The 12905-nt window shown below is 60.6% G+C and overlaps 5 protein-coding genes across 5 annotated transcripts; 2 read left to right on the forward strand and 3 right to left on the reverse strand.

Annotated features, from left to right (window-relative positions):
* Positions 1–472: 472 nt before the first annotated feature.
* Positions 473–2375, forward strand: COLE_05291 (uncharacterized protein; the record flags this gene model as incomplete). The annotated part of the gene is made up of 4 exons (XM_018423855.2): positions 473–819; positions 927–1437; positions 1469–2070; positions 2135–2375. 4 exons carry the CDS (start codon positions 473–475, stop codon positions 2373–2375), a joined length of 1701 nt encoding a protein of 566 aa, XP_018277053.1.
* A 357-nt stretch (positions 2376–2732) lies between these two features.
* Positions 2733–3562, reverse strand: COLE_05292 (uncharacterized protein; the record flags this gene model as incomplete). Its single annotated transcript, XM_018425519.1, has 3 exons — positions 2733–2782; positions 2815–3344; positions 3390–3562. 3 exons carry the CDS (start codon positions 3560–3562, stop codon positions 2733–2735), a joined length of 753 nt encoding a protein of 250 aa, XP_018277052.1.
* A 453-nt stretch (positions 3563–4015) lies between these two features.
* On the reverse strand, positions 4016–6033 carry COLE_05293 (uncharacterized protein; the record flags this gene model as incomplete). Its single annotated transcript, XM_018425518.1, has 2 exons — positions 4016–5702; positions 5741–6033. The coding sequence occupies 2 exons, from the start codon at positions 6031–6033 to the stop codon at positions 4016–4018; spliced, it is 1980 nt and encodes a 659-aa protein (XP_018277051.1).
* A 1036-nt stretch (positions 6034–7069) lies between these two features.
* COLE_05294 (uncharacterized protein) lies at positions 7070–10749 on the forward strand (the record flags this gene model as incomplete). The annotated part of the gene is made up of 15 exons (XM_018423854.2): positions 7070–7109; positions 7159–7185; positions 7232–7992; positions 8031–8109; positions 8144–8197; positions 8232–8401; positions 8437–8806; positions 8843–8965; positions 9000–9217; positions 9251–9578; positions 9615–9985; positions 10021–10090; positions 10123–10374; positions 10407–10589; positions 10637–10749. The coding sequence occupies 15 exons, from the start codon at positions 7070–7072 to the stop codon at positions 10747–10749; spliced, it is 3159 nt and encodes a 1052-aa protein (XP_018277050.1).
* Positions 10750–11409: 660 nt separating this feature from the next.
* COLE_05295 (uncharacterized protein) lies at positions 11410–12819 on the reverse strand (the record flags this gene model as incomplete). Its single annotated transcript, XM_018420025.2, has 1 exon — positions 11410–12819. The coding sequence occupies one exon, from the start codon at positions 12817–12819 to the stop codon at positions 11410–11412; it is 1410 nt and encodes a 469-aa protein (XP_018277049.2).
* Positions 12820–12905: the final 86 nt, after the last annotated feature.

Consider the following 12905-nt stretch of genomic DNA (forward strand, 5'->3'; position numbering starts at 1 on the left):
ATCGCACGCCGTGAGGGCTCACTCTGGCACGGTTTGATGAGCACCACTACCGACACGGAATAGTTTCATCCATTACCATGCGTTCGACATGCGGGAGTCACCTGGCCGATTGATCGGTCAACTAGCGTTATCTTGACCATTATTGGGCAGGGGGGAATCGGCCTCACATTCTCGGTGACTCGCCTATTAGTAGCCGGCGGCACATACTGACGCACCAGTACCCGCTGTACCCTCTTCCGCTCGCTCAACAAGGCGTGTGCATGTCCCACTCCGTCTCTTGATCGCTCAAGGGCTACGTTGAACTGTCATCCCGGATCTCGATCACAAGACTCCGAGGCATTCGGTTCCCAAATTGAAGGCGCTCCACGACGATATTTATACTCTCTCTGTTGCCATCCCTCTCCACGCCGATATTTATACTCTCTCTTTCCCAGCGCTCTCACAACCTTCTCGGCAACTCTCAACGTCCACCATGTCGCCCTCACCCGCAGAACCCATCATCTACACCTCAGACTACCCCGAGCCCTTCCTCCCCTCCATGTCCCTCTTCCACTACCTCTTTCCCGACGGCCCGGCCGTCTCTCCCCTGCCCTCGTTTGACCCCTCGCTCCCCTGCGCCATCGACGCAGCCACGGGCCGCTCCGTCTCCCGCGGCGAGTTGGAGGATACCGCGCTACGGCTAGGCCAAGGACTGCGGGACGCGGGGATGAAGCGCGGCGACGTGGTCAACCTCTTCTCACCCAACTCGATCGAGTTTGCGTTCGCGACGTGGGGCGCGATCGCCGCAGGGTGTGCTGTCACGCCGGCGAATATCGCTTAGTGAGTATACTCCTCTACTTGGGCCCCTAGGTATCCGTGAAGGGAAGCCGCGAAGGGAAGCCGCGGGGTGCATGCGTTCTGCCCGCATTCACGCGCTGATACTGCAGCGAGCCGCACGAACTGGCCCACCAGGTGAACGACTCGGGCGCGTCGTTTTTCTTCGTTGCTCCGTCCCACCTCCACGTCTTCGAGAAGGCCCGGGAGCGCTTCAACATCACTGTCCCCGACAGTCGGGTCGTGCTTTGCTGTCCGGTTGGGCCGGGAGCGCGCGCCGGTGCGCCCGACAAATATCGCTCGCTTCATGAGCTGCTGGGAGAGCGCGCGCCGGCGGAACGCTTTGAAACGGAACCTATGGCCACCGTGTTTATGTTTTACTCTTCCGGCACGACCGGCTTGCCGAAGGGTGTCGAGACAACGCACTACAACATGACGACACAGATGCAGACGACCGGCGCGCGCATCGAGCAGCTCACGCCGCAGGACAGGATCTTGGGCTTTCTGCCCATGAGCCACATCTATGGCGCGATGATGTTCCTCCTCTGTCCCCTAAGGTTCGGATGTGCCGTCGTCCTCCTGCCCCGCTTCGAGGAGATTCCAGTATACAAAGCCATCCAAGAGGTGAGTATAAAGGCGAAAGCGCTGACTCCAGTTCAAGATCACCACAGCCATCATCGTCCCGCCCGTGCTTGTGCTGTGGGCGAGCTCGCCGCACTTCAAGAAGTACGACCTGAGCTCATTACGCTCGGTCACATGCGGCGCGGCGCCGCTGCCCGTCGATCTCGCGCGGCGTTTCCACAAAATACTCCCTGTTCCCATCTGCGAGGCGTATGGGATGACGGAAACGAGTCCGGGCATCGCGGTTATGAACAGCAAGATGGCGACGCCCGAGCGGCTGGGGTGGGTCGGCCGCCTCATTCCCTCCTACCAGGCGCGGCTGGTGCGCGAGGACGGCACCGACGCGCCACTGGGCACCCCCGGCGAGTTGTGGGTGCGCGGCCCGAACGTCATGAAGGGGTATAAAGGGCGCACGGGGGATATCTTGCCGGGAGGTTGGTTCCGCACGGGCGACCTCATGATCCGGGACAAGCACGGGTGGTTCCGTGTCGTGGATCGCGTGAAGGAGCTCATCAAGTACAAGGGCTTGCAAGTCGCGCCGGCTGAGCTGGAGAACGTGCTTCTGCAACATCACCATGTCGTGGACGCGGGTGTCATCGGCGTCGAGGATCACAAGCAGGCGACGGAGCTGCCGCGGTGAGTATTTGATGGGTTGAGCCGGCCGGCGATGTTCACGTGAGCAATTGTAAACTGACAGCAGCGCCTATGTTGTTCTCGATGCCAAGAAGGCGGCAGAGCTCAAAACCGAACGGGACCGACGCCGCTACGCGCGTGAGATTGGAGAGTGGGCCGCGAAGCGCGTGGCTCAACACAAACGTTTCCGCGGCGGTGTGGTGATCACGGATTTGATCCCAAAAAGTCCAAGCGGCAAGATTCTGCGCCGGCTCCTGCGCGAGAGGGCACACGCTGAGTGGACTAGTGAGCAGAAGGGCAAGTTGTAGGTCTGATAGCTCAAAGTCGACATCGGATGTCATCTTGTATTGACATACACTTCTGCTGATCAATTCTTGACTGCTGAACATACCGCTCAATCCCGTCGACCTTCGGCACTTTCAGCGGTTAGTCCGCTCAGACAACGCTTACCTCGACGTGGCACCCCTCCATGAGTTCGAGATACTTCTTGAAATCCACCGCCACATCCTCACCCCTGCCATAAGCTCGCGCGAGGGCGAACAGGTACCGCTCGGGCACGGTTTCCCAAAACTTCCTGCTCCAAAACCGTAGTAATAGCGCATAAGAGCATTACTAACTACAAAGGTGTGTAACGGCGGCAGTGAGGCGCTTCTCAGTACTTTAGCCTACACGCGAGAGACCTTTTCAGTGTGGTCGTGCACATGCAGAGCCATCGCTGCGGTAAGCCCTCGCCACTCTGATACTCACAGGCCGACCTAGCGATTCTCAGGAAGCGTTCAAACTCGCCCGCAATCTGCTCGACGTCCGCGATGCTCTCCAGCCCGCCCTTCCTCGCCGCGCTCTCCCACGCTCGCTCCAGGGCGCAGAGGTACGGCGTGGGCGTGGCGCGGAATGCGGGCGGCCAGTGCGCGGGATCCCACACGCTCTCTCCCGGTGTGCCGGTGCCGACGCCCTCTGCCCAGACGTTGTGCGCCTCCGTGCGAAGGACGAGGGAGCACAGCCCGGCGTTGTCGCCGAACGCGGCGGCTTGGAATGCCCACGGTGCCCAGACTGTGCGGCGGCGGACGGCGGACTCAAGTGCCGCCCAGAGAGGTTGGCGGAGCGACGGAGCGCCCCACTTTGCGACGAAGGCAAGAAGCTCGGGGATGCCGGCACACGAGGGGCGGAGGGGGAGGGGCGCGTTCGTTGCGAGCGCGAGGAAGCTGCGGATCGTCTCGGCTGTCTCTATGGTCGTGTCGGTCAGAATAGCCGTGCCCAAATTCGAGTCGATCGCTGTGCTGAACGCAGCGCTGGGTTAGTGGCGGGGGGGCGGGGTGGGGTACCTGCATTTGAGGTGGCAACAGTCAACGCGGAAGCGAACGGCGTCAGACGAGACAATCTCGAAACTGCCCTTCCTCCAGATCGAGTCGTCGACGACGCCCTCTACCGGATGGTAGCCTGATTGCTGGAGGGTTGGAAAGTAATATCGCCAGTTGTGGATCTTATGGAACAGCATCTGTGACAGGCGTGAAGGTGATTGGAGGTTCTGAGGACGAGATGAGAGCGAAAATAGACAAGAAATGTGAGTGGTAGTGTGTCGAATGTTGGTTGCTCGGTTATGTCGAGGGCGCAGGCGCCGTGAATGGGACACATTTATGTCATTGAAAGCATTATAAAGAAGAGCTGGGGATTCCAGGGCAAGCGATCTTCGTTTCCATGCAGCTGGCTGTGAGAAAAGTCAGAAAACACACAACACGAGAAGCACTTTGTGTCGGTTTAAATCGGTATGTCTTGAGAGAACGACTGTGAACGGAGTAACGGCTTCAAAGTACACATGTGTGGTGCGTACAGGGTAAGCGGAGCCGAAAGGGACTACCATGGTGACAGCGGCGGATCGCGAGCAAGCAAGACAAAGTCAGTGGCCCTTCATCAAGCCTTCGGCAAATGAACAGCATCTTAGAGCTACATGTTATCGCGCATCGAGCTCTCGTGCGCGAGCTTCCAGTCGTGTGAGGTACCGCATCGCGTCTCGCTGATAGCCTTGCCCATCCATCCATTCCGTGACCTCGTCGACGTCCTCAGGATCCCTGGGCAGCCGACGTTTCTTGAGTTCAGTGACGCGGCGTTGGCTAATCGCGCGGCGGCGTTTGAGGTCAGTTTTGGCGCCGGCGCTCGCATCCGAAAGCGACAGCTGGCTGTCACTGTCTGTGTCGACGCTTTCGCCCTTAGCCCGCAGCAAGTCGTGGTAGTAGTGGCAGATGTCGTGGTACAGCCGGTGCTCCCAGTGGTGCAGCTCGTGCCATAGACTTGTGCGCTGTAGGCAGGTCGCGCCGAGCGCGCCAATCTCGCGCGGGTCATCGCTGTCGCTGCTGCTCATGTCGCGCCCCTGCTTCTTGTACTTGCGGCGTCGGCGACGCTGTGCCTCCGCTAGCTCGGCACGCTCCCGGTCAAACTCGTCCTCGTGCTTCTCAGGATGATATGGTGATCCCCGCAGCCATGCCTCGTGTTGGCACGCCTGTTTGGAGCGATTGCACGCCTCACAGTGGTCTTCCTCTTTGTCCAACCGCGCTTGCTTCCACTGCGGGTATTTCTTCAGAGCCTTGAGGAACTCGGGACGCCACAGCACACTGGTGATGCTGCTTTTGACACCACTCATTTGTTCTCGCACGTTGCGGAGCGAGCGGCCATAGTACTCGGCGTTACTGCCGCGCAGAGGAAGGATCGCATTCGGACCCTTGATGGCCAGGACGAGGAGGTACTGGAAAACAACTTTGAACTTGTATTCAGGCGTCTCGCGCTTGAAGGTGAACACATCCAGCTCGTTCCGATTGCGACCCGTATCCCGCCCACGCGGGTTAGGTATAGTCTCATTGTCGTCGTCAGAGGCGATGAAATCGGATAGGTCGTCTTGCACAAATTTCCACTGTGACCCCTTCCTATTCTTGCTCGGTCCCGGGCGCTTGCGACGGTCCTCCTCGCTCGAGCTTTCCTCGCTCGAGCTCTCGACCACCTCGGCCCCAAATATTTTCCCACGCCGTTTCTTTTGAAGACTGCCGAGACGTTGCTGAAACGCGCTCTTCTTGACCTCGCGCAGGCGGGAAGTGGTCTTGAAGCGCTCGGGTTCGTCGAGCTCGATGGCATTGAGACCTTCATCAGCAGAACCACCGGATCTGCAACGTGGTTTGCGCTTCCGCTCGCCACTACCGCGGCGCTTGCGCCGTGGGGCGGCGTCCGTATCTGAGTCGTCTGAGTCTTCACGGCGCTCCTTGCCCTTGCCCATGCGCCGGGGAGTTTCGTCCGCATCTGAGTCTTCACGGCGTTTCTTCCCCTCATCATTATTGCCTTGTACGCTCTCCTCGGGCAGTTCTATGGGTGATGCCGGCGGCACGTTCTTCGTAGGCGAGCGGGACCTCTCGGGCATGGGTCTGACAGAGGGGGCTTTCGAGCCCGGTGCCGTAGATCGTTGGAGCGCCACGCCTAGGTCATTATCGATGCCCTCCTCGTCCTCCTCGTCCTCTACACTTGACTCGATGACAAATTCGACTGGGCTTCCTGGCTGATTGGTGACATCGACGGCGTCATCTGCAGCCGCCTCGTTTACAGCAGCGGCTTGCTTCTGTCTCATCTCACGAATCATCTCCTCAGACGGTCTCAGCCTGCTGTCAGTTCTGCCACTCATTTTCCATCAATGTACTTAGGTATGTAGACGCCGAGAAAGGTTGACCTAGGTTGTCCGCGTTTCCTAGTCGTGGCCCGCTGAATCGAGGGCGCTCTACTTGTAGCGGGCGACTCGCTGATGAACTCAATGTCCGATCCCTCCTCCAGCATCACTTTATTCACGCGTGTGGAACGGGCTGGCCGCGTCGAGCGCGGCTCACTGTTCTTCTTGCGAGTACGCAAGTTGTGTTTGGGCTCTGAGGGAGCGCCGGGCACTTCGCTGTCACTACTACCGGACTGCGAACGGGGAGAGCTATGCTTGTTCGGCATCGCGATGGATGCCAGGAGACTGGGAGAAGCGGCAGGTAAGGAGGATGACGCTGATGAGTTGGATGCTGATGAAATGGGCTGAGATGAGCAAGAGAGTGTCTTCAAGTGGGAAGCGACCTTCCGCTGATCCAAACACACTCCTGGGCGTCACTGGTGGAGGTGAGCGGGGGCAAACCCGAGCGCGCTCAAGTCCGGTGTGGGGCAGAACGCTGGGTCGTCGGCATTGAGGTGTGCCAGCTATGCATTGCGTGACGCAACTTGATGGGCAGAGCCAACAGAAAGCTTGCTGGCCATATACAGTGGAAGAACTGATCACAGCAAGCATGAGCGCGTGCAAGGTCTGGTCGCCTAAGACTGGTGTGTCAGAAGCGCCGAGGAATGAAGGGCAGCCGGTGGTTGGGGCCGGCCTTGTTTGGTTCGAGCGTCAGCGCAAGTTCTCGCCAGAATAGTCTGAGCGCAGAAGCGGAAAGCGTGCGGGCGACAATTCCGAGGAACCCCAAAACTGCCAAGGGCAGTCGCGTCGAGCGCGTCGAGGAGATCGGTGGTCGCCTCGCTCGCGAATAGCCTAGCGACACCGTCGCACACCTGTTCGTGCACTACGCTCAGGGCCTACTGACTCACCTCGACATTCCCCGGTTATGCGGAACGTTCCGATCAATCGATGCGCTTTTGTCGTGCTGATGTCGTTAGCTGGTTTGGGAAGCTGGCACGGTAGCGAAAAGACACGGCAAGGCCGTGTGCAGCAAGGCGGAGATGGAGATGCGGGTTTCCGTGCGGAGGCAAGGTGATCGTCACCATAAACGGCGGTATGCTATTGCCACGTGACTGACTTTGTAACTGAGGGCCCCGCATGGAAAGAGGGCGGAAGGTCGGTCGGGCCAGTCCGATAATCTCAGCCGCGCGTCAGGAGCCTTCCCTCCTCTTTCTGGCTCTGGGTGCTCCCCACAACTTTGTTCTCTCTCATCATCATCATTCTCTCTCTCGCCACTCTCCTCTACCTCTTCATCCCTCTCCATCCTCCTCCAACATCCTCCCCATGCAAGCCGTGGGCGCCGACTGCAGGCGCATCCGACTTGGTAAGTCCTCCCTGCCACTTTTGTCTATGTCGTGCTTGCTGACATTCAGCGCCGGTGCGGCAGTTGGCCTTTGCAGGTGCGTGACGCGATCTGGGAACAGTAGCGATGACGACTAACAGTAGCCAAAAGGAGCCTACATCGCTCATCCGTCCTCCATGATGATACCCCACCAGGCATCCCATACAAGGACCTCACCGTTGGTGTCCCTCGCGAGACCTACCCTTCTGAGAATCGCGTGGCAGTGACACCCGCTGGTGTCGCAACTCTTCTCAAGAAGGGCTTTGGCCGCGTCCTTGTTGAACGCGGGTCTGGTGTCGGTGCCAACTTCCCCGACGACGCGTATGCCGCCGCGGGCGCCACGATCGCCGACCCCAACTTTAAGGCCGACATCACCCTCAAAGTGCGCCCGCCGACTCTGGAGCAGGCCGCCGCGCTTAGCAGCGACTCGACGCTGATCTCATTTCTCTACCCGGCCGTGAACAAGGACCTCGTCGAGGTGCTGCGCAAGGGAGGCGTCAATGCTCTTGCGATGGACGCGATCCCCCGCACATCACGGGCTCAGACCTTTGATGCTCTAAGTTCGATGGCGAACACGGCGGGATACCGCGCCGTGCTCGAGGCAGGCAACGAGTTTGGGCGATTTTTCACAGGTCAGGTGACCGCTGCCGGAAAGATTCCTCCAGCGAAGGTACTCGTAATTGGTGGCGGCGTTGCCGGTTTGTCCGCCATCGCCACGGCGCGCCGCATGGGTGCCGTCGTGCGTGGTTTTGACACACGCCCTGTTGTCAAGGAGCAAGTTGAGTCGCTTGGAGCCGAATTTCTCACCGTCGAAATCGAGGAGGACGGCTCGGGCTCAGGCGGCTACGCGAAGGAGATGTCAAAGGTGAGAGATGGCCCCGAAAGCCGCCGAGCTGACAATAGGCATTCCTCGACGCTGAGATGGCGCTTTTCCTCCAGCAGGCCAAGGATGTGGACATCATTATCACCACTGCATTGATTCGTGCGTCTGTCTCTTCGTCAAAGCTGACTTCAAGCTGGGCGGCCAGCCCCCAAGCTCATCCTCGAGAACCATGTGGCTGCGATGAAGCGTGAGCTATAACGGGGTTGCGTAGCTGACAGCAGCTGGATCCGTTATTGTCGACCTCGCTGGCGAGGCTGGAGGAAACTGCGTGCTCACTAAGCCTGGGGAGAAGACAGTGACGCCCAATGGCGTTACTATTCTCGGCTACACCGATCTCCCCTCGCGCCTGCCGACCCAGTCCTCGACCCTCTACTCGAATAACATTACCAAGGTAGGTTCAGCCGACAACCACATGATTGACTCCAGTTCCTCCTCGAGATCGGCGACCAAGGTCGCTTCAACATCAACCTCAACGACGACGTTGTGCGCGGCGCCCTTGTGACCTACAACAAGGAGGTCATGTGGCCCGCACCCCAGGCGACTACCGCTCCCGCACCAGCCGTTGCACCTAAAAAGCCCACGCCCAAGGCTGAGGAGCCCAAGGTCGAGAAGACGCCGTGGCAGAAGGCCGTGAGCACAGTTGGTCTCACGACGGGTGCTATTAGCGGCACACTTGCGCTGGGCAAGCTCACCGGCCCCGCGTTCATGGCTAATCTCAACACTTTCGGTCTGGCCGGCCTGGTTGGCTTCAACGCGGTTTGGAACGTTACCCCTGCTCTCCACTCACCTCTCATGTGTATGTGGTGGCCGGTACCAATGAACTGACAACCAGCGGTCACGAATGCGCTCTCTGGCCTCGTTGGTGTTGGCGGGCTCTTCGCCATTGGCGGCGGCTACGTCCCCACCACGTTCCCCGAATATCTCGGCGCGGCATCCGTTCTCCTGGCTAACCTCAGTGAGTTCGCGAATCTGGGCACATCTGACACTAGACATCTTCGGCGGCTTCTTGATCACCAAGCGCATGCTTGACCTCTTCCGTCGTCCTGGCGACCCACCCGATTATGCCTGGCTCTACGGCGTGCCGGCGGCGCTCTTTGCCGCTGGTCTTCTGTGGGCATGGCAGACAGGACAAGACGGTCTCGTTCAGGCTGGCTACACCGTCGCAACGTTCCTCTGCATTGGCGCTCTCTCTGGTCTTAGCTCTCAGGTAAGGTTGAATTAGGGAAGCGACTGACATTAGGCTACCGCCCGTCTCGGCAACTCTCTCGGCATCCTCGGCGTCTTCGCAGGTATGCTCACGGCTGTCCTCGCCGTGGGCTTCACCAAGGAGCAGCTCGTTCAGGTTGGCGCCCTTACCGCCATCGGTGGTGTCGCAGGTCTTGCCATCGGCCGACGCGTCTCGCCAATGGCTTTACCGCAGACAGTGGCTGCGCTTCACTCAGTTGTTGGTCTTGCGGCCGTCATGACCTCGGCTGCCGTGGTGCTGCAGGGTGACGAGCACGCCATGACTACCCTCGGCCTCACGACTGCCTATCTCGGTGTCCTGATCGGTGGTATCACCTTCACCGGTGAGCTGCCCACCCACCACACTTTGCTAATGCCAGGCTCCATCGTCGCGTTTGCAAAGCTCGCCGGACGGATGGGCTCGAGGCCCATGATCCTCCCCGGCCGTCACGTTATCAACGCTGGCCTTCTGGGCACCAACATTGTGGGAATGGGCGCCTTTGTGACCATGGGTGCTGGTGTCCCGGCCATCGCGGCTGGATGCCTGTTGGGCAACACTATTCTCTCCTTCCTGCAGGGATGGACGACATCGGCTGCCATCGGCGGCGCTGATATGCCCGTTCTTGTGACGGTGCTGAACGCATACTCAGGCTTTGCCCTCGTCGCTGAGGGTTTCATGCTCGACAACATGCTTCTCACCTCCGTGGGCTCGCTCATCGGCGCCTCAGGCTCTATTCTGTCTTACATCATGGTGAGCAACACGAAAAGACCGCAAGCTAACAACAGTGCAAAGCTATGAATCGCTCGCTCGCCAACGTCATTTTTGGTGGCATTGGAACCACCACGACTACAAACGGTGATGGATCTGGTAACGGCTGCTGACATCAGACTCGACTAAGGGCCTGGAGGTCACCAAGACCTCCATTGAAGACACTGTCGAGGTGCTAAAGGACGCGGACAGCGTGGTAATTGTGCCGGGTTACGGCATGGCCGTCGCGAAGGCACAGTACAGCATCGCCGAGATGGTCGGGGCGCTCCGTGCCGCCGGCAAGGAGGTGCGCTTCGCCATCCACCCTGTGGCCGGTCGCATGCCGGGCCAGTGCAATGTGCTTCTCGCTGAGGCCGGTGTGCCCTATGACAGTGAGTGCTCCCAGTGACGTCGCTAAAAGCAGTCGTGCTTGAGATGGATGAGATCAACGACGACTTTGGAGACGTCGACACTGTCCTCTGCGTGGGCTCGAACGATGTGTTCAATCCCTTGGCCCTCGAGGCAGGATCTCCCATCGCGGGTATGCCAGTCATGCACGTCTGGAACGCCAAGAACGTGATTGTGATGAAGCGCGGCATGAACCCAGGTAAGTCTCTACCTGGACGATGGAAGGATGAATCGATCTGATGCCAGGTTACTCGGAGATGCCCAATCCCCTCTTCTACTACCCAAACACTAAGATGCTGTTTGGAGACGCCAAGACGACTTGCGAGGCCCTGTCCCGCGCGCTAAAGGAGAAGGAATAGATCATGTCCTGGACCTCTGCCACAGGAGCCACACTTGACAATCGGGCGGGAGAGTCACTATCACATCGAATTACACGATCTGGAGAGCTAGACTCGCGTTAGAGTGTATGCAAGTCGTTGATCTACTGTGCTTGGGCATCCGTGCCGCGTTTCCGCATCATCGCTGTACTCTCCGGCCATTTTACATGGGCGTGCAATCAAAACCACACGCAGCGCCATCACTGCTCGCGCCGTGAACAATGAAGGCGTGATGGCCCGCTGCCACAGCCATCACACAGCTGGCCTCATATGCCGCCCGCCGCGCATGACAGGCCCCATCGCCACTGAACACGATGAACTCTGAGAACGAGTTTCCACCCCAGCCCACGCCGAACTCGTTCGGCTCACAGAGCACCATGACGGGGGAGCAGATGGAGCAAGGTGGGTGCGCAAAACGCAGGGTTGACGCAGCGAACGAGGAGAAGGAACAGTGTGCCGCGTACCTTGTAGGCGTTCCGAAGCCTAAGCGTGCGTATTTGTCGTAGCCAGCTCACCCAGCCTCCGACTACGAGACAACGCCCGCGGAAATCAAGAAGGCGTGGGAGGAGTACAAGGCGGACAAGCCGCAGCTAGCTGAGAACCACTGGTGACGCGTCGGTACGCCTAGTATACATGCATGTCTTACGCGGGCTGTGCGAGCGGCCACCCACTAATAATGTCGCGGTACCACTTACTCCCGCCAGGCCCTGCTTGGTCGTCGCGCACGATGCTGTCCGGCAGCGCCGCGACCATGTCGACGAGTTCTGTCGCGAGGCCGATTGGCAGCCCCTCAGCCGCGGCAATATCGATGATGCCGAGCCCGTGCTCGTTCTCCACCTCTTCTTCTGTGCGCGGCGCCGCCGCGCCCGGCGCCATGCGCTCGCGCAGCCGCGCGAGCAACACCCCCGGCGCGTAGCCCGGCGTGCTGAGCACCGTCAGCCCCGAGGGGAGGTCGAGGCGCCGGATCGGCGGCGCCGTGTGTGCCGGCAACAAGGGGAGGACGGACATGAGCGTCGCGGGGGGCAGGAGGGCGACGCCGCGCGCGCGCATCCACAAGCCCCATACCGTGTCGAGCGCAATCACGCCGTGTCCGGGCTGCAGCATTAGGCCGACGGCGCCGCCCGCGCCGGTCAGGAGGGCGCCGAGCTCGCGCGCCAGCCCGTCGAAGTATGCGCGCTCGTCGCGCACCATGTCTTGCGTGAGCGCGGGGGCGGGCAGGCCGAGCCGGACGAGCGAGGAGCGCACGAGAGTGGCCTCCGCGTCGTCCTTTGCGCCCGCGGCGGTGAGCTTTGCGTTGAGGCTCTGCGCGAGCCGCACCATCTCGCCCGCCCGCACCATCAGTACTTCGAGGTCGCGGAATGCGTCTTGCATGTGCGCGTCGTTCGCTTGTCCCTCCAGACTGATGCTCTTCAGGATTGCGTCGATGCCGCCCCCGCCGCCGCGCGTGTCGCGAACCGCGCTGATGCCCGCCCGCTCCCACACTTTGTCACTCAGCACGCCTTTCAATCGCCGGTAAGCTTCGCGCTCTCCGCCGCGCCGGAAGCTGAAGCGCACCGTTTCGGTGCGCGCGGCTGCGGCCGTGCTCGTGCTTGAGCTCGGCGCCTCCCCGTCCTTCGCTTTCTTGGGGAGGGAGGTGCCACAGATCTCGCAGGCCGACAGCGACGGGTGGTTGAGGAAGGTACATGCCGTACATGCGATCTGGGCAGTCGGCGCCAAGACCGGCGCGGGGGACGCGGACACGGGAGAGGTGGGGGCGGACGCGGGCGTCGGTGCTTTGGGCGCGGGCGTGGTCGTCCGGCTGGGCGGGAGGCTCATTCCCTTGCTCATGGCATACGCTACGCCGCAGAGCGCGCACTTCGCGCCGGGCGGCACGCTCCCGCCCACATTGGGGTTCGCGAAGCCGCACACGCCGCATGTCCAGTTCCCTTGTGGTGGCGCTGGTGGAGGCGCAGGCGCGGATGTTGGTGTGGGCGCGGGGGAGGGAGGCGAGCCCGGAGGCGGGACCGCCCCCGCAGGGCCGAGCACGACGATGACCTTGGGACTTGAGCGCATGAAGCCCGCATAGAACTGCGTCTCGCGCACATGGCTCAGTGCGCACTGGAGCGGCGCCGGCGCCGGCGCCTCAGGCACCACGAGGA

Source organism: Cutaneotrichosporon oleaginosum (assembly GCF_008065305.1).
Source record: "Cutaneotrichosporon oleaginosum strain ATCC 20508 chromosome Unknown ATCC20508_contig04, whole genome shotgun sequence".
Classification (NCBI taxonomy): domain Eukaryota; kingdom Fungi; phylum Basidiomycota; class Tremellomycetes; order Trichosporonales; family Trichosporonaceae; genus Cutaneotrichosporon; species Cutaneotrichosporon oleaginosum.